This window comes from Pelodiscus sinensis, chromosome 1 (assembly GCF_049634645.1).
Source record: "Pelodiscus sinensis isolate JC-2024 chromosome 1, ASM4963464v1, whole genome shotgun sequence".
Lineage (NCBI taxonomy): Eukaryota > Metazoa > Chordata > Testudines > Trionychidae > Pelodiscus > Pelodiscus sinensis.
Genome location: NC_134711.1, coordinates 92,375,429 through 92,400,431, shown reverse-complemented (window position 1 = coordinate 92,400,431; position 25,003 = coordinate 92,375,429). Strand labels below are relative to the sequence as shown.

General features: G+C 49.8%; 1 protein-coding gene, 1 long non-coding RNA gene and 1 pseudogene across 2 annotated transcripts; 1 reads left to right on the top strand and 2 right to left on the bottom strand.

Annotated features, from left to right (window-relative positions):
• The first annotated feature begins 79 nt into the window (after nt 1-79).
• On the top strand, nt 80-22,443 carry LOC142830719 (uncharacterized). Its single transcript, XR_012906164.1, has 3 exons — nt 80-205; nt 20,982-21,047; nt 22,315-22,443. It is a non-coding gene; the product is annotated as an uncharacterized LOC142830719 (long non-coding RNA).
• On the bottom strand, nt 220-1,378 carry LOC102450698 (urotensin-2 receptor-like; annotated as a pseudogene).
• On the bottom strand, nt 12,395-23,259 carry LOC102460744 (arf-GAP with dual PH domain-containing protein 1-like). The gene is made up of 11 exons (XM_006118927.4): nt 22,356-23,259; nt 21,064-21,194; nt 18,980-19,071; nt 18,800-18,882; nt 17,827-17,939; nt 16,440-16,586; nt 15,657-15,740; nt 15,254-15,316; nt 14,633-14,704; nt 13,337-13,568; nt 12,395-13,216 (listed from the first exon to the last, which is right to left on the bottom strand). Exons 1-11 carry the CDS (start codon nt 22,444-22,446, stop codon nt 13,188-13,190), a joined length of 1,137 nt encoding a protein of 378 aa, XP_006118989.2. The 5' UTR covers nt 22,447-23,259; the 3' UTR covers nt 12,395-13,187.
• Nucleotides 23,260-25,003: the final 1,744 nt, after the last annotated feature.

Sequence of the window (25,003 nt, the reverse complement as noted above, 5' to 3'; positions counted from 1 at the left end):
TGAAGGAGTGGAGCTGGAGCTGGAGCAGGGCCAGAGGGTTCAGTTTTCTGCAAATCATAAGTTGGCAGGCCCAAGGGCTGGGAGGTTAAGTGAGACTGTGGGAGGGGGCTATAAGGTCCAGTGAATGAGCAGGGGCTCTGAGACATTTGAGAAGAAGAGGTGCCAGGGCAAAGACCATCGATAAAGAGAGGAGGAGACACAGCAGGTAAGTGCAGAAGGCAGAGCTGGAAAAGCATTTAATATTTCTTGTGAGGCCACTATGCATTAACAGCAAGCTGCATTAAGTCCTGGCAGCAGCTCTTCTTGGAGTTTCATTGCCAGAGGTTTCCCCTTCCTTGCCCATGGCAGTTCCTTGGATGTCATGGGTTTGTCTTCTGCTTGGTCTCTACCCTGCTTCCCCTTTGGGAAGAGGGGGCCGTTCCCACGCTTGCCGCTCCCCGCGATGAGCCAGGTACTCGCGGTAGTTCCTGGTGAGCAGGATGTAGAGGAATGGGTTGATGCAGCTGTTGCCGTAGGTCAGGCAGGTCACTCCGAAATTGAGCTATGCCTGCGTGGTAGGGCTGATCCACAGGCCCTCCGTCCAGTACAGCTTAGTGAGTTGCCAGGCCCAGAAGGGTACAAAGCAGGCCCAGTAGGTTACGATGATGCTGAAGAGCCTGCAGAACAGCTTCTGCTTCAAGACCCGTCCTGCCGCCCGCGGCTGCATGGCTGCCACTGAGGTCCAGTAGGCTCAGGCAAGGCGGAAGTGCAGGATGCCCAGGATCAGCCCAGGAGCCAGAATGCTGGTGGTGAAGAGCACTGTGAGATAAACCCGGAAGGCCTCAGGCATCCAGGTAGGGAAGCAGATCCGCTTGTTGTGGCTGCTGCTGTCCCGCAGTTGGATCATGACCATCATGGGCACAGTCAGCAGCAGCGAGAGGAGCCAGAGGGCCAGGCTGGTGAGTTTGCGGCAGCTGTTCCCAGCTTGCCTGGCCCTCAGTGGCCTGGTCACTGCCCAGTACCTCTCCAGGCTCATGGCTGTCAGCATGAAATTGCTGGCGTGCATGGTGAGCAGATCCAGGCTGAGCAAGAGCCTGCAGCCCACATCCCCATAGAACCAATCCCGGGAAAAGTATGTGCACACCACGAAGGGGATGGTGGAGAGGTAGAGTAGGTCAGCCAGGCCCAGGTTGACCACATAGACCCATAGGGAGCCAGCTGAGCGGCCAGACACAACTCTGGATGCTACCACTAGTGTATAGACATTCCCGGTCATCCCAAAAAGGCACATGGCTATCAGAATGGTTCCCAAGAGCCCAGTAAGTGGACTCTCCTCCTCTAGGCTAGTACCGTTATCTGAGAAATTACTACTCTGAGCTTCCTCTCCACCCTCGGCCATCCCTAGGCCAGGATCACAACACACGTTCTGCTCAATGAGAGAAGCTACAGAGTGCTGTGCCCAAGATACATTTCTCCCTGCTTTGAGCGGCTCCCGTAGACTCAATATGTGGATAGCTGGGGAAGGAAGGAGTGCGGTGAAGACACCAAAACGTTCAGGGAGAGGCTATTTCTCACACCAAACTGTACAGCCATTAGGGCATCCCAGTCCTTTACAAACCCGGCTCAGCGGGATTCCTTACCAGTTGTCACGGCACCACGGAGTGTCCCTTCAGAGCTAGGATAGCCAAATCCACTTCCATCTATGGTGAGGTGCCATCTGCTATCTTCATCTTCTTCTCCTCTTCTTTGGTGTTCACTCACCCTTGAAGACTGACAGAAATTCCTCCTCAGTGGGCAAGCAATTTGACTTTTCTCCGTATCTTTCCTTCCTCTCAGCTTGGAAAAAGTAACAGGAAAATTGTGATCTCCCCCCCTCCCCCAAATACTATCTCATCCTCCTTTCTGGGTGGAGAAACTTGTCTAACTCACAGCTTAACACCGAAGTGTCAATGCTCTTAGAGTTTGTATTGGGCTCTCAGCCACTAGGTGAGGAATTACATTAGATTTCTCCCACCCTCCACCCATCTTCAGAGCTTTCTCCTTATCTCTCCTTCTTCTTTTGTTTTTCTTTCATTCCTTTGTTTCAGGCTTTTTATCCTGCCTCTAATTTTCCTCTCTGCAGCTGCTGCTACTTCTTTCACCCTTTTCAAAGAGGTTTTAAATGTAGAATGAAACTCCCACTCCTTTGCTGGCTGAGAATGTCAGGGAAAGTAATTGTATCCCAGAGTCAGATGGGAAAAGCCAGGGTATTGTCAAGGCAGCTGGCATACTGCTCCTCTGCCCCTAACCTGGTAGGGGAGAAGGATGGGAAAGAGGCTTATGTACAGCTTCCTTTTCCAAGGGGGACTTTGGTGGACTGGACATATTGTGGAGTAGAATTTGTGGTTGAATCAATGCAGTAGGTGCTTTGATTTGTAAAGCCCCACATATGCCCCATCAATAATCACACCTGGATACAAATTTTCCTGCTGCTGATGTGACTGGAGTCCACCACTCGTCCCATTTTCAATAGCACTTTATGGGGCGTGATCACTGCTTCTAGACACCCAACGACTGATATCATTAGACCCCCCCCCCAATATGGTGAAGCTGGTGCTTGGGAAGGCAAATTCCTTAGCATGTGGCCCCACCCATATTCCACCCCTGTTCCACCCAGCCCTGCCTCCTCCTCCTCCTCCTGATCCCACTCCTCTGCCCCCAACCTCCTCCTCCTGACCCCACTCCACCTCTTCCCCATTGTCACCCTCTTCTCTCTGTTCATCTATTCCTACCAAATCCCATAACCCAAATCTAGCACGACATTTAGGGGGGGAGCCCCTTTTTTAAAGTTTCTTTCAAAAGAAAATGTAACAAGTTTTCCAGATTGTGAAGACTCTACACCCAGAAGGTATTTATTTAAAAGCATTACAGTTGGCAATAAAAAATGTCGGTCTCAGGTTTTTTTGATATCTCCTGAGGTTTATCAGAGGTTTATTTGCAAAAACTTTGTAGTAAGGGCACATCAGTTATTCTGCTGAATACAACGTTAAATATTATGGAATACATAATGCAGCCCTTCTCTGTTTTACATTTTCTTTATCAATATTTCTAAGCTGATTTTATAATTTAAATATACTCTTGAGCCTTCATAAAGTAATCATTCCAGATTACTATATATTTAAACTCACTGAAACAAAGACATTATTTTAAATTAATCAGTCAGAGCAGTTTAGTGTCGTCATAAAAGTTCATTGATTTTAAAAAAGGGAACACAAGCCAAATACACAGGGGAGGACTAGAACTAGAATTCACTCTCAAGTTTGATACTTAAGAGGAGCATTGCCAGCAGATCCAGAGATGTCATTATTCCCCTTTATTCAGCTTTGGTGAGGCCACATCTGGAGTACTGTGTCCAGTTCTGCCCCCCCACCCCCTACAAAAAGGATGTGGACTCATTGGAGAGGGTCCAGTGGAGGGCAACCAAAATGATTAGGGGGCTGGAGCATATGACCTACGAGGAGAGGCTGAGGGACTTGGGTCTGTTTAGTCTGCAGAAGCAAAGAGTGAGGGGGGATTTGATAGCAGCCTTCATCTTCCTGAAGGGAGGTTCCAAAGAGGATGGAGAGAGGCTGTTCTCAGTAGTGACAGATGGCAGAACAAGGAGCAATGGTCTCAAGTTGTGGTGGGAGAGGTCCAGGTTGAATATTAGGAAAAACTATTTCACTAGGAGGGTGGTGAAGCACTGGAATGGGTTACCTAGGGAAGTAGTGGAGTCTCCATCCCTAGAGGTGTTTAAGTCTTGGCTTGACAAAACCCTGGCTGGGTTGATTTAGTTGGGATTGGTCCTGCCTAGAGCAGGGGGCTGGACTTGATGACCTTCTGAGGTCTCTTCCAGCTCTATGGTTCTATGATTCATGCTAATGGTTTAAATAAAGATACTGGATGGCTGGGACATTATCAATCTACTAAACAATGAAGGTGCCAATGGTTCTTTGTATAGTATCTGGTGTTAGTATTCTTCCTCTATAATTGCCTACTGATGGTTCTTATCTGCCTCTTTTGACATCTAGACTTTAGTTTCTTATGGACTATTTGTTTTTCCAGTTACATTCCAGCTGGGCTTTCCCCTTGATATTTTTATACCCACTGCCTCTTCTTGTTTCCCCCCTCACATTTTTTCCTCCCTTCCACCCTTCCTTCTCCTCTCTTGATTTTAGTTCTGGATATCCAACACTCTGGTCATCTGAAGAAGTGGTCTGTGCCCACAAAAGCTCATAATACCATCTGTTTTATTAGTCTTTAAAGTGCTACCAGACTATTTGTTATTTACTAATTTATTTGTGTGATTTTCATAACAAGACATGTTTATGAAATTTCACTACGTTTATCTTAAAATGTTTCCAAAGATTGTAGGCATATCAAAGGATGTTGTATCTTAGTAAGGTAGTGATTTTGGTGGAGGATTCTCTTAAAACTAGTTCATCAAATATTCAGAAGTAAAAAAGGAAAGTCATTTGTCCACTATCTGTAAGAAAAGGAATGTTGTCCCTTTAAGAGCTCTCTTCAAGGTGTGGGGGGGGGGGGGTGTGAAAGGAAAAGAGGGATGGATAGAAAGGACAGGAAGACTTTGGAAGAAAGTTTTAGTTCTATAGTAATTAAAATTAAAATGTGTATTTTAGAGAAGGGTGCTCTTTTGAAGAATTTATGTGAAAAACTGTATGTCTGAAGAGCCAAGCATTTAAGGTTAATGCTGAATGACTCCAGTCATCTGAAGAACTGGGCTGTGCCCACGAAAGCTCATGATACCATCTACATGTTTTGTTAGTCTATAAAGTGCTACCAGACTATTTGTTGTTTTTTAAGTTTATGCTGAATACTCAGATTGTGCATCAAAATAACTGTACATGGATTTTTTTTAGAAATGTGATTTTATAATATTCAGCAAGACTCTAATGAAATATTTAAAACAAACGTTAAAGATTCAGTAGACATAGCAATGCACAACTGTTTTTGTCAGGAAAAAAGATAGCAAATGCCTGTTAAATGGTTTCATTACCACTTAATGGGGCTTTCACAATGTTATACTAATCAGTCTGGCAAACTGGAAGGTTTTTCACTTTTAAATGAATAGATTTACTTCAGGGGAAGAGTCACCAGACTGCAAACAGCAGCAGCCTGCTGCTGGAGCCTTTAGGAACTATGGGTACGTCTACACTAGCCCCCTAGATCGATCTAGGGAGGTTAATGAGAGCGACTGGAATTGCAAATCAAGCCCGGGATTTAATTATCCCGTGCTTGATTTGCATGTTCCCAGCTGGTCGCCATTTTAGAAATTGACTAGCCCAAAGTAACTGCCCGCGTCTACACAGATGAAGGGGATTGTGCATGTCCACACACTCCACTACTTCTTAGGGAACAGCCATGCTTTGGGGCTGGACTTACATAAGCAAAACCCATGTTTGCATAGTACAGGCCTATCATTTGTTTTGGCAGGGTTTTGTTTGGGGTTGTTGTTGTTGTTTTTAATAGAAAAAACTTAAAAAATAACAAATAAGTCTTACAGCACCTTAGAGACTAACAAGAAATGTAGTCTCTGAGGGTATGTCTACACAGCAAAGTTATTTCAAAATAACAGCCCTTATTTTGAAATAACTTTGCCAGCGTCTACACAGCCAAACCGCTATTTCAAAATTAAATCGAAATAGCAGAGGGCTTATTTTGAAATTGGTAAACTTCATTCTATGAGGAATAACGCCAAATTCAAAATAGCTATTTCAAAATAAATGCTGTGTAGACACTTATTTCAAAATAGGGGGCCTCCAGCCTTCCCAGGGTGCCTTGGTGGCCACTCTGGCCTCAACCAAGAACACTCCACTCCCTTCCCCGGAGCCCTTAAAAGGGTAGACTCTGGCCATAGTGTCTATGCCAGCTCCAAGCCTGCCAGCCCAAAGTCAGCAGTCACTGCTCCTGACCCAGTGGCCCCGAAGCATGAGCCAGCAAGCCACTGGCAGACAGCCCTCCACCGCTCCCCAGGAGTAATCTGCCAGCTCCCAGGAGCCTGCCAGGGGCTGGAGAAAGCAGGCGCCTTCCTGGTCGAGGATGGAGATCATGGACCTTATTCAGGTTTGGGGGGGATGCCCCCAACGTCCATGATCTCCACACTAGACAGAGGAATGCAGCTGTCTATGGCAGGATAGCTGCCAGCCTGGCCACCAAAGACCACATGTGAACCCAGGAGCAGGTTCGCATGTCAATCAAGTTGGTCCAGTGAGACCTCCACCCCTGAGCTTCCCCTCCTCCTTCTTCCCCTTGCATCCCCCTTCCAGCCCCCTTCTCCCAGTTCTTCCCCTCCCCTCTCCCACCCTCTCTCTTCCTCTCTCCCCACTCTCACCAGAGTTTCATTCCCCCCCTCCCCATTTTGTTAAATAAAGAGAGTTTGTGTTCATGAAAATACATGTATTTTATTTGACATCAGGAAGGGGGGTTAGGGAGGGGTAAGTGGAAGGATGTGAGGGAGGAATGAGGCAAAAGCCCCCAGTGGGGCAGACCAGGGAGGCTCTTAGTGCTCCTCAGGGTGGAAGCTCTACCGCAGGGCCTCCTGGATACTGACAGCCTCCCGATGGACCTCGGATGGCAGCCTGCAGAAAGTGCAGCCAGGCTCACAGCAACGTGTCCAAGAGAAGTACCAGAGTGCCCAGGGCAGCTCTGGCTCCATGTTGCAGAGTGCTGTGGTGTCCCAAATTAAGGCAACCAGAGCACGCAGAGACAAAATGCTTTGCTGTCCCTCACTGAGGCATACAAGCAAGCAAAGGAAAGCTGAGAACCGGCTGTCTGGGTGGGTGGGTGGGGGTCCCTTTAAGCACAGGCCTCAGATAGCCACAGGCAGCAGCTGCACAAAGTAACTCCTGATCTGATGCCCTGCCGGACCTGGTTCCGGCTGGCCTTAAATGTGATTCAGTGTCCACTCAGCGTAGATGCGCTATTTCAAAATAGCAAAAAGCTATTTAGAAATGCATTTTGTGTGTAGATGCGTTATTTCTAAATAAGCTATTTTGAAATTAGATATTTCAAAATAACGCTGTAGTGTACATAAGAACATAAGAATGGCCGTACCGGGTCAGATGAAAGGTCCATCTAGCCCAGTAGCCTGTCTGCCGACAGTAGCCAGTGCCAGGTGCCCCGGAGGAGGTGGACCAAAGACATAGTAGACATACCCTAAGGTGCTGCAAGACTATTCTTTATTTTTTGTTTTTTCAGTTACAGACTAACACGGCTACCCCTCTGAGGGTACGTCTATACTAGCTCGTTAGTTCAAGCTAGGTAGAGTAATTAGGGCAAGCGGAGTTGCAAATGAAGTCTGGGATTTAAATATCCCAGGCTTCATTTGCATGTTCCCGGGCGCAGCCATTTTTAAATCCCCCTTAGTCCGAACTCCGTGCCCGCAGCTACATGCAGCACGGAGTAGGTAGTTCGAATTAAAGATCCTAATTTGAACTACCATTACTTCTCATTCCACGAGGATATTTAAATCCCAGGCTTCATTTGCAACTCCGCTTGCCCTAATTACCCTACCTAGCTCGAACTAACGAACTAGTGTAGACGTACCCTGAGTCTTTTTAATGTACATATTGCTGTTTTTATGGGAGAACGCAGAGCAAAGAAACACAGCTTGCACTTACAGAGGGACAGGTGAAGTTTGTGTTGGTCTTTAGTTCCTGGGGGAGTTCATTCCACAATCTCACACTAGCCCCTGAGAGAGCTCTGGCTCTCGCACAGATGAGCTTTAGCCTCATGGAAGAGAAGGCCATCATGCCAGGGGAGTGAGGCTGTCATCCACCATCTTTGTCCCTGAATGTGAGGTGTTCTCCAGTCAGAAGATGGAAAGTCCCTCGGATTACAGTGGTTCCAGGCCAAAGGCAGAAAGAGATCCCAACAGAGACAGAGAAGGAACGGGAAAAATTGCTATATTCATTCTTTGTAGGGGGTAGCTTGACTCTGATGGAAACAGTCATGGCCTCACCGTAGAAAAATACGGACTACGCCCCATTTTTTCTGCTATCACATTATCTTCTTTCCTCCAGGAAAGAGTCCTTAGGGTTAACATTTAACAGAACAGGAATTCACTTAACCAGCAATAAACTACAATGAGATTTTTCAAATTTATTTCTTTATAAGCATATAACATTACTGAGTGCACCGTTAACTTCAGTTAGCTGCTTGTGTAACGAACCACGGAGATATCAGATATCAGTTGAACCTGCAATTTCCAGGCTCCAAAACACAAGTCTTTACTGCTCGAGCTAATGAAGAACTTCTTTAGCTGTGGATAAGTTGCAGGCTGGTCTAATTGTTGGGGCCAGGTACTAGCATGAGAAAATGAACCCACATGCCAGTCCAGTGTGTTACACCCCCATGGAGGCAGTAAGGCCTACTGGCTAAAGAACTGAGGGTATGTCTACACTACAAAGTTAATTTGAACTAACAGACGTTAGTTTGAATTAACTTTGATAGGCGCTACACATACAAACCGCTAGTTTGAACTTAATTCGAACTAGCGGAGCGCTTAATTCAAACTAGGTAAACCTCATTCTACGAGGACTAACGCCTAGTTCGAATTAAGCAGTTCGAATTAAGGGCTGTGTGGCCACTTAATTCGAACTAGTGGGAGGCTAGCCCTCCCCAGCTTTCCCACTCTGGGCACCACCAGGGAAACTCGTCTGCCCCCTCCTGGCCCCGGAGCCCTTAAAGGGGCACGGGCTGGCTACGGTGCCTGTGCCAGGTGCAAGCCTGCCAGCACCCAGCCAGCAGACCCTGCACCTGGCACGGCATGAACCAGCCACCCGCTGCCACCCAGCCCTCCGCCTCTTCCCGGGACCAGGCTGGCGGCTCCCGGGAGCCTGCCCGGGTTCGCAAGAGGCGGGCGCCCACCTGGTCTAGTGCGGACATCGTGGACATCATCCACGACCTCCGCACTAGGCACAGGAAAGTGGCCGTCTAGGGCAGGAGAGCTGCCAGCCTGGCAACCCAGGAGCAGGTCTGCATGAAAATCAGGGTGGTCCAGTGAGACCTCCGACCCTGAGCCCTGAGCTCAGAATGGCCGTACTTCGTCAGACCAAAGGTCCATCTAGCTCAGTAGCTTGTCTGCCGACAGTGGCCAACACTAGGGACCCTGGAGGGGATGGACTGAAACAATGACCAAGCCATTTGTCTCGTGCCATCCATCTCCAGCCTTCCACAAACAGAGGCCAGGGACACCATTTCTATCCCTTGGCTAATACCACTCCATGGACCCAGCCTCCATGACTTTATCTAACTTTTCTTTAAACTTTGTTATAGTTCTAGCCTTTACAGCCTCCTGCAGCAAGAAGTTCCACAGGTTGACTATTTGCTTTGTGAAGAAAAACTTTCTGTTATTAGTTTGAAGCCTGCTACCCATTCATTTCATTTGGTGTCCTCTAGTCCTTCTATTATGGGAACTAATGAAGAACTTTTCTTTATGCACCCTCTCCACACCACTCATGCTTTTACAGACCTCTATCATATCCTCCCTCCGTCTCCTCTTTAATAAACTGAGAAGTCCCAATCTCTTTAGCCTCTCTTCATATGGGACCTGTTTCAAACCCCTGATCATTTTAGTTGCCCTCTCCTCTCCCACCCTCTCTCTTCCCCTCTCCCACCTCCTTTTCCCAGTCTCCCTGAGTTTTGTTCAATAAAGAGAGTTTCTGTTTTTGAACACGTGTCCTTTATTTTGTACATCAGGAAGGAGGGCTAGGGAGGGATAAGTGAAAGGAGGTGAGGGAGGAATGGGGTACGAGCCCCCGATGGGGAAGGACTGGGGTGGCTCTGCGGGCTCCTCGGGGTGGAAGCTCTCCTGCAGCCCCCCGATTGACCCCCCCCCGGATGGCAGCCTGCGGCAAATGCAGCCGGGCTGATGACCGAGTGCTGTGATGTGCCCAGTGTGGGTAGTCCGGGCACTCCAAGCCAGGACTGCTTTGCAGGCGGGGAACCCCTGAGAACTGTCTGTCCGGGGTGGGGGTCGGGACCCTTTAAGCACAGCCCTCAGCTAGCCTGAGACAACAGCTCCACACTCTAAGGGTACGTCTACACTACAGCGCTAGTTCGAACTAACTTAGTTCGAATTAGTTAATTCGAACTAAGCTAGTTCGAACTAACGCATCTAGAACTAAAAACTAGTTCGAACTAGCGTTTTGCTAGTTCGAACTAGTAAGTCCACATTGAGTGGACTCTGAACAGGGCTTAAGGATGGCCGGAAGCAGTGCCGGCAGGGCATAAAAGGAGGACTTAGAGCATGGAGATGCTGTCTCAGGCTAGCCGAGGGCTGCGCTTAAAGGGTCCCGACCCCCACCCCGGACAGACAGTTCTAAGGGGTGCCCCGCTTGCAAAGAAGTTCTGGCTTGGAGTGCCCTGAGTGCCCACACTGGGCACATCACACCACTCGGCCATCAGCCCGGCTGCACTTGCCGCAGGCTGCCATCTAGGGAGAGGGAGTAATTGGGGGGCTGCAGGAGAGCTTCCACCCCCAGAAGCCCGCAGAGCCAGCCCAGTCCTCCCCATCGGGGGCTCGTACCCCATTCCTCCCTCACCTCCTTCCACTTACCCTTCCCTAGCCCCCCTTCTTATTGATGTACAAAATAAAGATAACGTTTCTTCCAACATTGACTCTGTCTTTATTGAAAAAAACTGGGGGAGACTGGGAAAAGGAGGTGGGAGAGGGGAAGAGAAAGGCTGGGAGAGGGGAGGGCAACTAACATGATCAGGGGTTGGGAACAGGTCCCAGATGAAGAAAGGCTACAGAGACTGGGACTGTTCAGCTTAGAAAAGAGGAGACGGAGGGGGGACAGGATAGAGGTCTCTAAAAGCAGGGGTTGGGTGGAGAGGGTGCATTCAGAAAAGTTCTTCCTGAGTTCCCATAAAGAAGGACTAGAGGACACCAAAGGAAAGGAATGGGTAGCAGGCTTGAAACTAGTAAGAGAAAGTTGTTCTTGACAAAGCAAATAGTTAACCTGTGGAACTCCTTGCTGCAGGAGGCTGTGAAGGCTACAACTAGAACAGAGTTTAAAGGGAAGTGAGATAAAGTCATGGAGGTTGGGTCCATGGAGTCCTATTAGCTGAGGGTAGGAGTGGTGTCCCTGCCCAAAGTTTGTGGAAGGCTGGAGAGGGATGGCACGAGACAAATGGCTTGGTCATTGTCTTCGGTCCATCCCCTCCAGGGTCCCTAGGGTTGGCCGCTGTTGGCAGACAGGCTACTGGGCTAGATCGACCTTTGCTCTGACCCAGTACGGCCATTCTAAGCTCAGGGCTCAGGGTCGGGGGTCTCAGTGGACCCCCTTGATTTTCATGCACACCTGGTCCTGGGTGGCCAGGCTGGCAGCTCTCCTGCCCTAGACGGCCACTTTCCTGTGCCTAGTGCGGAGATCGTGGACGAGGTCCACGATGTCCGCACTAGCCCAAGAAGGTGCCCGCCTCTTGCGGTCCAGGGCAAGCTCCCGGGAGCCGCCAGCCTGGTCCCGGGAAGAGGGGGTGGGCTGGGGGGCATCGGGTGGGTGGCTCTGTGCCGTGCCAGGTGCAGGGTCTGCTAGCTGGGTGCTGGCAGGCTTGCACCTGGCACGGGCACCGTAGCCAGCCCGTGCCCCTTTAAGGGGTCCGGGGCCGGGAGGGGGGCATAGAGTTTCCCTGGTGTTGGCCAGAGTGGCCACCAGGGAAACCTGGGGAGGGCTAGCCTCCCACTAGTTCGAACTAAAGGGCTACACAGCCCTTAGTTCGAACTAGCTAGTTCGAACTAGGCGTTAGTCCTCGTAAAATGAGGTTTACCTAGTTCGAACTAAGCGCTCCGCTAGTTCGATTCAAATTCGAACTAGCGGAGCGCTAGTGTAGCACCTATTAAAGTTAGTTCGAACTAACGTCCGTTAGTTCGAACTAACTTTGTAGTGTAGACATACCCTAAGTCCTAATCTGATGCCTTTCCGGCACTGCTTCCGGCCATCCTTAACCTCAGTTCAGGGTCCACTCAATGTGGACATGGAAGTTTGAATTAGCAAAATGCTAATTCGAACTAGTTTTTAGGTCTAGATGCACTAGTTTGAATTAGCTTAGTTCAAATTAACTAATTTGAACTAAGTTAGTTCGAATTAGTGCTGTAGTGTAGACCTACCCTGAACTAGGAATGAGAAGACCTGGGTTTTGTTTTGGGCTCTATCACAGTCTGTTGCGTGACCTTGCATAAGTTATTTCACTCCCTGTGCTTCAGCTTCTCCATCTATAAACCGGGGATAATTCTACTTGTTCCTTTGTAAAGTGCTTTGAGGTCTGTTGCTAAAAAGATGCAAGCTAGGTAGTATGGTCACAGAACACACACAACATGACAACATACAGCTCAGAATGACAACAGTTTCCCCCTTTGCAATTCTGTCAATAGTCATGCTGTGTCTTCTCCCCACTAGTATCAGTGACTCCCTCACATATATAAACACATCCACACCAGCTGCTTAATCTCTGTAGCAGAATTTTGCAGGAGGGTCGCCTGTGAATATGTGACTTGACAAGGCTGTGGTAGTTGAATTGGGTTATCGAATGCAGCAGCCTTGGCCAATGAAAAAGAAGGTGCTGGCAGTAGAACTAATTTTCTAAACATCCTTCCTAGATGGCAAAATGTCAAACGTCGTATTTCCAGAAGGATTCAATTCTCCCTAAGCAGCTGAGGAGCAATTTCCCTTGTAATGTTATAAGTGCTTCTAGACTAGTGTCTGCTCCCTGCCAGAGCTCGGCTCCACCCTGCAAACCACCCATGTTGATAGAGTACTTGGCTATTTCCACTTCGATGAGGGTTTCCCCTTTTCCAGTAAGGAGCGATAACGGAAGTTTAAAAGATGACCCCTCCCCCATTCCTGGTACTCAAACCTTCAAAGCCTGATTGGTTGGCAGACCCTGCCAGTCTCCAATTAGATCACATCATTGCTTAGGAGTGGTCTCAGGGGACGGTTGCTTCAAGTGTTCATTATTGGAATGTGTCTTCCATGTATAGGGGTACAGCCTAATTGGACCCCTCACCACAGAGGGAGGTTGGCTGATCTGTTTAAGAAAAAGTGCTCCAAACTGTGAGGTCCTAGGGGAGTCTAGATTCTCTGGTGCACAGCCCCTCTTCTCTCCCAAAGCACCCTACCAAAGGGCTTGCGCAGAGCAGAGCTGCAGTCCGGTTCTCCAAGGTGTTCCTAGGAGCTGAGCTTGAAGTAGGCTTCAACTGTAGGGAAGGCAAACAGGATGTATCAGAGCAGGGAGACAGACTAGCCACAGTGCTCTCTGTTATGAGGCGTGTAGGCAGGTACAGGTGGAGAGAAGTGAACAGCCTCCTGGCACTTACTTGCATACTCCTGGGGGGTCATGGGCTGCTCGATGACCTGACTGAAGGCCGCAATCCAGTCCTGCTGGTCGCTCTCTGTCTCGCAGGTGAAGAGATACTCCCGGTCTGGGGTGACAATAGTGAGGCCATACTGCCAGGAGAAGCTGCCCTGAGTTCCTGGTGGCAGCCCTGGGTTGACGCTGTATCCCTGCTTCCTACTGCCCACAAACACCTCGCCTTTAGCAAATGCATCCTACAGAGTAGGAGGGAAAGGCAGATTTGTCATAGGGAGGGATTTGCAGACGTCCAAACTAGGGATGTAAAATCCCCTTTATTTAGTTTAATGATGTTTAACTGGTTAACCAATTAAATGGGAGGGGGACTGGAGTGCCAGCCCCCTTCAGTTAACCATAACTGGTAAGCCTCACCCATCCCTAATCCAAACAGATGTGGCCCAGAAACACCTGAGCTAAGGGAGTTGGGAAGAGGGGACAAAACAGGTGAGTGCAAAAAGTCTGGGAGGAAGGTGACAATGAAGCAGATAAAGGGAGCTGGTGATTCATAACACCAGGAGAGTTATACTCAGAAGAAGCAACTAAGAGGGGAAGAGATTTGGGAAGCAGGGAGTGGTGCAGTAATCTTTATAACAGTGTTTCTCAACCAGTGGTACGAAAACACTTAGCGGTACTCGAGAGAAATCTGGGGGGGTGCATTAACACAACTGAAATTTGGAGAAAACTGATTTTTTGTTTTAAATTTTAGTGTTTTATTATTTTTCTACTTTTTACACACAAAAATGTCATCATCTGCCTGGCTACGATTAAGTTGTTTAAACAAATGTGTTGCAATGGTAGAAAATTTTTGTGTGTGTCTGAAAATGGTAGGTACTGGGGATACTTATAATTAAAAAAAAAAGTATTTTATTTAAATAAAAAAAAGGTTCAGAAACACTGCTCTAGAACAAGAAATCAAAGAATGTGAAGGGAGGAACTGGAGGTGTTATTAGAAGGGCATTAAGGGGCGTTACCCAGAGGGTGGCTGGATAAACAAGGTCTCCTATCCTCCTTTCTGCTGTACTGAGATAGCATCACTTCCTCCATTATAACCCAGTCGCCATTGCTTTCAGAACTAATGCAAGCACAGGAAATGGTATGATTGGGGAGGGGAATACGTGTGGAATGGGTAGGCCAAGTGTCCATTGATGGACATTTAGGGAATTGTGTCTTGCCTCCACCGGACCAGAGAAAGGGACCATCTGGCTGTTCTTCACCCCAGAGCCCATCTATAAAGCTGGATGAAGTCCAACCTCTGACTTACCAGTGGATCCTTGAAGTACATGAGTCTGCGGCGATCCAGTGTGAACCAGCGCTTCTTAAAGGCCTCTCTCTGCTGTGGAGGTGAAAAGGAGACATTTATAGGAGGAGAGCACCCTCTGCAGGGCAGGGAGGGAAATTGCTACCATATTTCATTCAAATCCTGCCTTCTTCTAGACACCATAAAATGGGCTCAAAATTCCCGCCCAGGAGGGAGCACACTTCCGCTGAGGTGGGGAGGGAATTCAGTAAACTTTCAACCCTGGGTTTCCCCACCGACATGCAGACTTCTCAGGCAAAGGGCCCCAGAGCTCAGGTGACAGGGAAGTTCAGTCTCCACGCTACACATGCCTGTATGTACACACTTGATGAACCCATTCTCGTGGGATGAGTAACGAATTCAGCCTCCACGTTCACCTAACTTTGCATCTCCTCATTGCCACCCTCACTATTCCCTGACAAGACCCACGCTGCGCCCTAGCTGAGGCACGGCGCAACCTTGCCATGGGTCTTTGAGAAGTCTGGAGATAGAAAGACAAACATGAAGATGCTGACATGCACACAAGCAGGACAGGAACCCTACTGTGTCTGTGGCAGTTAGATTCCTTAGGCCATCCCACCTTACCTTGGGGCCAGTCTTCTCCATGTATCCCTCCTTCAGGAAATTCTGCATTAGTCGGCTTTTGATCTGCATAAAAGGAGAACAGTCTATCCCAGCGGCTCCAGCACACCTTTCACTTCAGCTAGTTCGTGTTCAGTCCCTCCGGCTCAGCCTGCTCCCAGTGCACCAGCTCTTCTCTTCTCCATCTTAATCATCTGCTAATGTCACCTGCCCTGTTTTCTCAAGGAAGCGGGCTGTCTCTGGGGCATGTCAGAGAGCAGCTCTTCTCTGCCCATCTCAGGCCCCTCAAACCCCAGCACTGGTAGGGTGCCAACTCCCAATGGGGAGTCCTTCCCTGGAGGGCCCTGAGAGAACAGCTAAGTTCCTCTAGCTTGGTGGCATTTGATACCAGCAGATCTCTTCTTACCTCACTGTCACCAGCAATGGGAAATGCCACCTTCAGGTAATGAAACTGCACTGCGCGTATCGCATTGAACCAGTCCACTATCTCCTGGGGAGGGAAGCAGCACGGGTAAGAGCACCTCAGAGTGGCCAGCGCTGAACCACCCCACCAAACAGCGCCTCAGGAGTATGTGTGAGTTTTCCCATGGCCCACACTCACACAGCGTTCCTCACTTCCTCCCAAAAGCCTCTATACCAGACTCCCAAATTGTACCCTAGAGCAGTGGTTCTCAACCGTGGGCCATATGGCTCCCCAGGGGCCATGCCCTACCTGTAGGGGGCCACATGGAAAAAACGGAACATTAGGTAAATTATGTACCTTTTTTTTCCTACTAACAGCGGTTATGAGGGGGCCACAGAGGTAAACGAGGCTCAGAAGGAGGCCATGAGCAAAAAAAGGTTGAGAAACACTGCCCTAGAGCAGCGTTTCTCAAATTGTGGGTCCCGACCGCCCCGGCAGGTTGCAAGCAACTTAGAGGGGGATCGCAAACAAATTAGAGGGGGGTTGCGAGCAACTGAGAGGCTGGTTGCAGCAATGGAGAGGGGGGTCACGGTATCACTAGTGTGAGAACCCCTGCCCTAGAGCAACTCATCCCCAGCCAGCCCTCCTGCCCCTTTCCCTCCAGTGACACCACCCCTCCCATGCACAGGCCACGTTCATACATTTAATACAGCAATTCTGCCAACATTTTCCTACAGCATTCTCCTCCCTTCCCCAGCGCCTGCTACTACTGAAGGCCAGCAGTACCTTTCCATCCTCATGGTAGAGAAAGATATTGCGGGTCTTGTTGTCCTTGAGGTAGCTGATCTGCAGGCCATTGGGGTTCCTGATCTTCACTGGCTGGAATGTGGCATTGATTGTGTCAATTTTAATATTGATTTTGGGCTCTTTTGCCTGAGAAAGGAAATGGAATCGGTGAGATCTTGCCCTAAGGACACAGAGGGGGGAGAAACTGCTGGCTAGTGACTGAGGTGCACTGACTAGGTAAGGGGAGAGGAGTTTACAGGACACAGAGAATGGAAAGGCTTTGCTAGTACTAGCAAAGGAGTATCTCAGAGGCGGGGGTACACTGTCTGTGAAAGGGAGAAGAGTAATGTCTCCTTCGTACAAGGTATGGCCTCTCTCCCCAGGTTGGGGTGTGCTGGCCGCATGGAGAGAGAATCCCTCTGAGACTGTAGAGAATGGACAGGCTCTTCCTTTTACCAGTAAGGGGCTCTGGGTCCCAGAGTTGGGGATACCAAGGCTACATCTAGACCACTCATTCCCAACATTTTTCCAATGGAGGAACCCCAACAATAATTTTTCATATCCCAAGGAACCCCCACCTATGAAAACGTTTGCTTGGCCCGAAAAAGTTGACAGCAGGGAGTGCAATTCAATTACTGCTAAATTATTGTCAAGAAAATGTATTTGTAAAGAGCTGTTATATATATATATGTCAGCTTACATTGTAAGAAAAAAAGTTTTTATTTATTTATTCCACAATTTCTCACGGAACCCCTGATGGTGGTCTGCGGAACCCCAGGGTTCCACGGAACCCTGGTTGGGAAACACTGGTCTAGACTATAGGCTTCTTTCAGAAGAAGCTTTTTTCGGAAAAGATCTTCCGGAAAAACTTCTGCCAAAAGAGAGTGTCCATACTACAAAAGTGCATCGAAAAAGCGATCTGCTTTTTTGAAAGAGCGTCCACACTGAATGGGCACTTTCTTGCATGTAAACTGTGACTGTTATGGACAGAATGGCCACCAGGGCATCTGTGTTTTTTCTTCTTTCCTCGTCTTCTGAAATAACTCCCTCTTCCCTGTCCACACATGCCTTTTTGCGAAAGAGCTCGTTCGGAAAATGGCTTCTTCCTTGTAGAAAGAGGTTTACCAATGTCAGAAAACCCTCTCTGTTTTTTCAATTTTCTTGCGGAAGAACGCAATTGCAGTGTGGACGTTCCGCAAGTTTTGTCAGAAAAACAGCTGTGTTTCCCACAAAACTCTGTAGTGTTGACATACCCTGAGTGTAAAAGAGCAGTCCTCAGACTTTATGGGAAGGATAGAAATGTCTCCCTAATGCCAGCAAGGGGAGCTTTCCCTAACTTGGGCTGAACTGAGAGGAAGGACCTACCCTCCAAGCAGACCATACTCACGTCCGGTTTGGCAAAGTATTTGAGACAGCCTTCTCGCTCAGACAAGAGAAACCTGCGGGGTAAGAACTGCCCGTTGTCCCGGCCCCGTTTCCATAGGATCCCTTCCTTCAGCCCTAGGAACAGAGAGGCCAGTCTGAGAAGGTTCCCTCATGGGCACAATGGGCAGTAGAGAGATACAACTAGCCAGCATTTGTATATAGAGTGTGTGTCCTGCCCCATTGTGGAATGCCGTGAGGAGAATCTCTCCCAAGGAAAGTTCTGTCTGAGGGAATGGAGGCCTGGGCCGACCTCTCTTGTGCCTGCTATAGATGGACAAAGGAGGGAATGTGTGAGGGGAAGGAGGAGGGATGAGGATCTTAACCTCTCCATGGGCAGTGCTCCTTGGTGTGTCTCCCAGCTCCCTAGCAGGCACCTCCACCTAGCAATGGAGCAGATGTTCACCAAGCGCAGTCCCCTCAGGCCTCCCCACCTGCAGGGAGCCTGCCTTGCTGTGCCTGATGAGTGCATGAGGGCTGGCTTTCTGCATGTAGCCTCAGCCTCCCAACCCAGCAAGCCCGCCACACCTAGGCACTTGGCACTGACCCAGCATGCTGCCTGCCTCGTTCTGCCTGCCCTCAGGTGCAGGAGTTCACCTTGCTGTACTGACAAGGCAACTTCAAAAATGCCAGCTGTGGTCTTTGGGAGTGGGATGGAGGAAGACTGTGATCCCTTAGCAAGAGGCCCTGGCCAGACTAGGCCTGTGAACCTCATCACTTCAGTGCCTCATCAGTGCCAGATGGGACGCTAGTGCTGCGAGCCTCATTGTAGCAGTGCCTAGCCAATCTGCCAGCTGCATGAGCTTCCTCAAAATAAATATCCAGTAAGTACAAGCCTGTATGTGAGCTGCGAGCTTTCTCATGACAGTGCCCTGTCAAGACCCTGCCAGGGCTGGGGCAGTTTAGATGTGAGGGATAAATCTGAGCTGTGCTCTTACCATTTGAATACGGCAGCTCTCTCCCTGGCTCAGTGAATTCCTTGCGCTCGTACTTGGCCCGTATCCACTGCTCCCTCAGGACTCTGTGGCGGGGTGGGGTGGGGGGCGACAAAAAGTGGGGCTTAGGGATAGACAAAGGACCCCAGAAGCAACCACCCTCTTTTAAGTAATTGCTCTTACTGGCAGTCCGCATAGGTTGGCTGGTAATAGTAAATGGGGATATGAGCCTCATAAGTGGCTTTAGCCACCGCGTTCCCATGCTGCTCCAGGAACTGCAAAATACGACAAGAGAGTTAGCACCTTCCCTTTGATACAAATGCTCCTGTGGGCTTTTCCCCCCCCCCCCTCCCCGCACCACATGTAGCCATCTAATGAGCTCTCAGCAGGCACCCTTTCCCATCTAGGGGCGCTGGAACAATTTCTATTGGGGGTAGGGATAGAGCCACTGAACCAAACTGTAAATCCTGGCGGATATGTTAGAAACCACTTCAAGCCAGGGGCTGCAGGAGCATCCCCCACACCTCTAGTTCCAACAGCTATGTTCCTATCCACTGACATGTCCCTGGAAGAGAGGCTACAGGCGGCTGGGTTTCTCTCAACTCTGAAAGGCCTTGTCTGTGTTAGCGCCTTAGGGCAATTGTATTTATTAGCCCAACGTAATTATCCCCAAAGAGGTTAGTGTGGTGGCACTTGGCATGCTACATGCTCTTGCTAGTACATCTCAAGCGCACACTAATGCTGCAATTTATTGTGGCAGCAGCAAAGCCTTTTGGGATCATATCCCAGAGATCCCAGCACCTTGCATGGCTGCCTCAGAGACCTGGTGAGTGGCCAGAGGAACTGTGGGTGGAGAAGTCGAGCTCCCATAGATCTCTTTGTCCTTTTGGGTCCTGCACTATTTGGAAGTTTTTCCCAGAGTGTGGAGACTTCTATGGTGAGGGGGAAGTGGTGCCGTGCTTGGACTATTGAGTCCTGCATGAGACCTAGGGCTTGATCTCCATGATGCTGGCTGGGAGGAAATGAGTAGTGTGCAGCAAAGGGGACACTGCATCTTGGCAGGGTATGTTTCAGCAGACTTCCACCCTAGTCATAAAATAATATGGCATAGGAATAATGCAGAGCCATGGTCTACAACAGAAGTGGGCAAGATATAGCCCACGGGCAGGATCCAGCCCACAGCCCACCCCACTGGGACGTTCAGGCACAGAGCAGCCCCACGCCGCTTTAAGCATCTGCTGCTCTGGGGGATGGGGAGGCCAGTTTCTGGCCAATAGAAACTGAAAGATTTTGCTGGGGGGCACAGGCAGTGAATGAAGCCTTCCCAGCCCCTCCCCCAACCTGGAGCAGAGACCCACAGGGAGCAGCTAGCTGCTATGAGCGGTCTGGGGCTGCTGGCAGGCAGGTCTGTTGGCTGGGAGCCCCACCTAGGTAAGTTTCTTCTGGCCAGAGCTTGCCCCTGGCACCCCACCCCCCCCTCTCTCTTCTCTCCCTCCAACTCTCTGCCCCAGGCCACCACCCCCTCCTGCCCCAGGTCACCTCACAAACCCTCTGCACCTCCTCAGCCCCCTTCCTCCAGGTCACAATTCCCTCCCACAATTCCTGCACCTCCTTCTACACCTCTTCCCCAGGACAGAATCCTCTCCTGCACTCATACGCCCTCCCCAACCCTGCACCCTAGTCCCTTGCTCCATGTCATCACCCAAACCCTCTGCATCTCCCCTGCCCCCCCACAGGTCACAACTCCCTCACAGACCCTGCACCCCCTCCTACACCTCTGCCCAGGCCAGAATCCTCTCCAGCACCCATACCCCCTCTCCAACTCTGCACCCCATTCCCTTGGGCCAGATCACAACCTTTTCCTTCACCCAAACTCCCTCTCAGTCTCCACACCCCCTCCTGCATCCCAGTCCCTGATCCTGAGCTCTCTTCTGCACTCAACCTCCATCCCAGACCCTTGACCACTTACTAAAATCTTGGAGTGGTCCCCATCAAAAATTATTGCCCACTCCTGCTCTACACTCTGCCCACCAAGTGCAAGGTAAGTGCGTCATCCATCACACTGAGGGAAGATGGGTTGGAGGGAATGATCTCCACTGGGTATTAACGAGGCAACTTATGACGTCACAGGGAATGTCTGACAGCACGAGGCATAAGACCTGATCATGTAGTTTCCCTTTCCCAGGACCCAAGAAATTGAGGGCTGTGCCCAAAGAATCCAGACTTGAATTGCTGTGCAGCTGGGATGCAGGTAGGGAGACTCTCACCTGCACCTGGACCTCGTCCCAATGGTCCATCCTCAGGGACTTGACTTTGCTGATGTTAGGGATATTGCGGTGGATCCCTGAGCAGTTCAGGCAGATAAAGACACCCAATGTATATGATGCCCAGTCAGGATCTAAGGGCAAATAATAAGGGGATTAGTGGCAGTGTCTCAAGGGAGCTAGATCATGACTGAGAAATGTGCTGTCAAGGCTCCCAGGGAAACAGATGCAGAGGGCTGCAAAACCACAGTTTCCTGTGAGCTATTAGTCACCTGCTGGGGAGTAGACACCAGCTAATAAAATGTACCACCATTCCATCCTTCCCACTGCTCCAAGCAGTCGGATAATGATCTTATATTCATAGTGTCCCTTTTATTTGGAAGCACCCCAAAACATTTTACAGGCTCTCTCTTTCTTTCTCTCCAAGAATCACTCATTCCATACAGAAATGCAGCCACCTCTGGGGTGGGACGTGGCAAGTATTTAATAATGCACAGCAACACACAACACTGTTCAACACAGGTCCTAAAGAACAACACTGAATCCAACTGAAATTAGTAGGAATTTAGGAAGGTAAAATCTGATTAATTACCAAAAATTGAATTTGAGGCTAACATCCTCATTTTCCTGGAAGTGCCACATGGTCTTTTAATGTTCCTCCAGGATTAGGATCTTGGATTTCTGTTCCTTTCAAAAGATGACACTTCCAGTAGTAGAACAATGTCTCCTTGGCAGGAGGTTCTGAGGAGAGGACGGCTTTCTGAACCACTCCCACCACTTTCTGCAGCGTCTGCAATTTCTTAGAAGCTTCTCTGTCAAGTCCTGACCAGACCTGACCTCAAGTCATTTCTCAGCTCTGACATGACAGAGTGGGGTGGTTGCAAAATCTCCCTATCTTCCTGCACTTCAAGCAGCAGGAAGTCCCTGTTCTTCCTCCAGCACAGTAGGATCTCTTCCCCAGGTATCATCTCCACACACACAAAACAAGTCCCTGCACCTAGTGTTCAGGTAGGCCAAAAAGACTCCCACCATACCTTCCTGCTTCCCGGAGGAGGAACTCCTTCAGACAGCCTGTACTAAACCACCACAAACTGATGCACTGCTCCCTCCACAAATGGGACAGTTTCCAACACCCACGCCTCAGCTTCACCCCACAGCTGGCTATTCTAGCTGCCCCTCCCCTGGAACTCTCTCCCCCATGCCAAGCCCCAATTTAGACCCATCTCTGCTAACTGTCCTGTCTCTCTATTGCAGCCTCTTCTGCCACCCATGTTACTGAGCCCTCAGAGACTCACCTGGCTTCTCACAGTCTGCGCACAAGGCATTTTCAGCTCTTCTCCACACCTCCCTTAGAGTTTTCGTATTCTTGTCATCAGTTCCAGCCATTGAGTCCACAAGCTGCCCTTGGGCAGGGCCAGGAAGGCAGTTATCTATGGCTTCTACCTATGACCAATCCACTGGCTCGCCCAAGGGAGAAGAGGCCAGGAGAAGACTTTTGGGGCAGGGACGGAGAAGCAGTAGGGTTAATAAAATTGGAGCGTGAATCCTATTAGGTTGACAGAGTGCAGCAGAGAGAATGCAGTCAGAGGCCGAAGTGTGTGCAGGCTGAGGAGGAGGAGAAGGCCGACTCAGTGGGCGTGAAGGGAAGTGCAGCAATAACCACAAACTGGTTTTTCCGCATTTCTGCTGGTAAAAGGACAAGCCCCAGGAAAAGAATACAAGCAGCAGGCAAGTTGCTAAAGGCAACACAGCCATAGCTCAGAGGTGACACCCAGTGTCGGGACTAATGCTACCAGGCCGCCTCATTAAAAATGTGCCATGCTGCTCCCGAGGATTTGAGTGCATGTTATAAGGATTAGTGAAGCCTCACAAGCTCCCTGCAAAGTAAATATTGTCCCCATTTCACAGATGGGCACCATGAGGCAGAGTGAGGTTAAGTGGCATGCCCGAAGTCACACAAGTCAGTAGCAAAGCTAAGAGTCCTAACACTCACTCCCCTGCTGCTATCACTGGACCACTCTGCCTGCAAAGTAAATGGATATTTCAAGGGATCCTACAGCTTGTGTTTTAAGGCCCACTGACATGGCTGAAAACAACCACAGCACCCACCCTATAACTAAGAGAACAGTCAGTGACCTGGTCCCACCAACATGGACTAAACTGCTGCTCCTTTAAAGGAAGTCTGGAGAGTTGTCACTAAGAGCACGTGACCTGATTAGAATGATCAGATGTCCCGATCTTAAAGGGACAGTCCCATATTTAAGCCCTCCTGCAAGTGTCCCTACTTTTTTTTTAAAAAATGGGCCAATTGTCCCATATTTTCTGTATCTCTCCCCCTGGCAGTACTGGTGGGTCCTGCTGTTGGCTGGATCCCTGCTCACCAGAGGTATGCGGGGGGGATGTCTAGTGCACCAATAGCTGATGATGGGAATGAGTGTGCAAGGCTGGTGGCAAAGCAAAGCTGCAGCCTTCAGGGCCAGATGCTCCCTCCTGTTGGTTCATCAGTGCAATCCCTGCTGTGTGCCCACTCTCTGCTAGCAGGCTTCCCAGCCACCCCCCTACCATTTCCAGCCAGCACGGGCTGCTCGCTGTGGTGGCTGGTGAGTGTGGACTAGCCATGATTGGTTACGTCACCTTGCTGGCCACCCATTGGCCCTTTACATGCATCTCATCTCACTCTCCCTTCCCTGCTGTGCCATTCACCCCCTCATCCAGGCCACTCCTCCATAGCCCCACCAGCACTGTGCAGAGAACCAGCCCTTGGTCAGATCATTCAGCTCACCAACAGCCTGGCTAGCAGGCTCCTTCCTTTCCCCACTGCCTCTGGCTAGGCTGGCACCCAGGGAAAGCTCAAGACCCTACAGCCCAAAGCACTGGCCAGGCAGAGCCAAACCTGCTGTGCCAAAGCCCCGTACCACACTGGCATAAGGAAGCCTCTCCGCCTCTCAGCTAAGCCTGCAGTGGTGGGGAGGAAGCGATTTCCAGCCTGTTGGTGCCCCAACTCTGCAGGCTCCTCAGCAGCTGCCCCACAAGCAGGGGCAGAGCACCCTCTTCATACACTGCCCTACCCTAGTCCTGCCCCAGGGCGTGTGGGGCTGTTCTGTCCCCTAGGCATCTCCCCTGCTCAGCCACCTCTCTGACCAAGTTCACTGAGGCCCCTATAGACAGATTCTCTGAGCCCGGGAGCATCCTTAGGGGGGCTTAACTCCTTCCTGCCCGCGCTTTAGCCAGAGAACAGGAGGCAGGCTGGGTTGAGAGGGATGGCAGGAGACAAATCGCTTGATCATTGTCTTCGGTCCACCCTCTCTGGGGCACCTGGTGCTGGCCACTGTCGGTAGACAGGATACTGGGCTAGATGGACCTAGGCAGGAAGGGACAAACTGCTTCCAGCCACAGGGGAGCGGGACAGGGGTGGGGTGGGAGGGAAGAAATGACCTCTTAAGTATACAGATCATCTCTATGCCCCACCCCTGCAGCTGGAAGCAGCTCCCATCTCTTCCATCTGGCAGTGCTGAAAGGCTGCTGCTGACCCATGCTCTGACGTGAGCCCTGATAGAAATCTGGAGGGGGGGAAGCTGTAACCGTGCTACCCCCCACATGTTGCCTCAAGAAGATGTGGTCCCAGGAAAGGCGTGCCCTGGGAGCCCAGTCAGGTGTGGAGGATGGAGAGCACTGGGCAGGGAAGGTTGGGTCAGGTCAGTCAGTTACCCCTATACCCATGTTGGAGAGATGTATAGTAGCATGTGTCACTTCTCCCTGTGCAAACCATAAAGATAAGGAAGTAAATGAAAAGACTCCAGATGCACAGGATTTCTTCTTAACATGTGTTCAGTCAACTTGATGTTAATTTGAACGTTTGTACTGTATACTTCTGATTGATTGCCATTGAATTCACTTGAAGAAGAGTAATTTTACCAGGTGTCCCATATTCAGCATAGGAAAA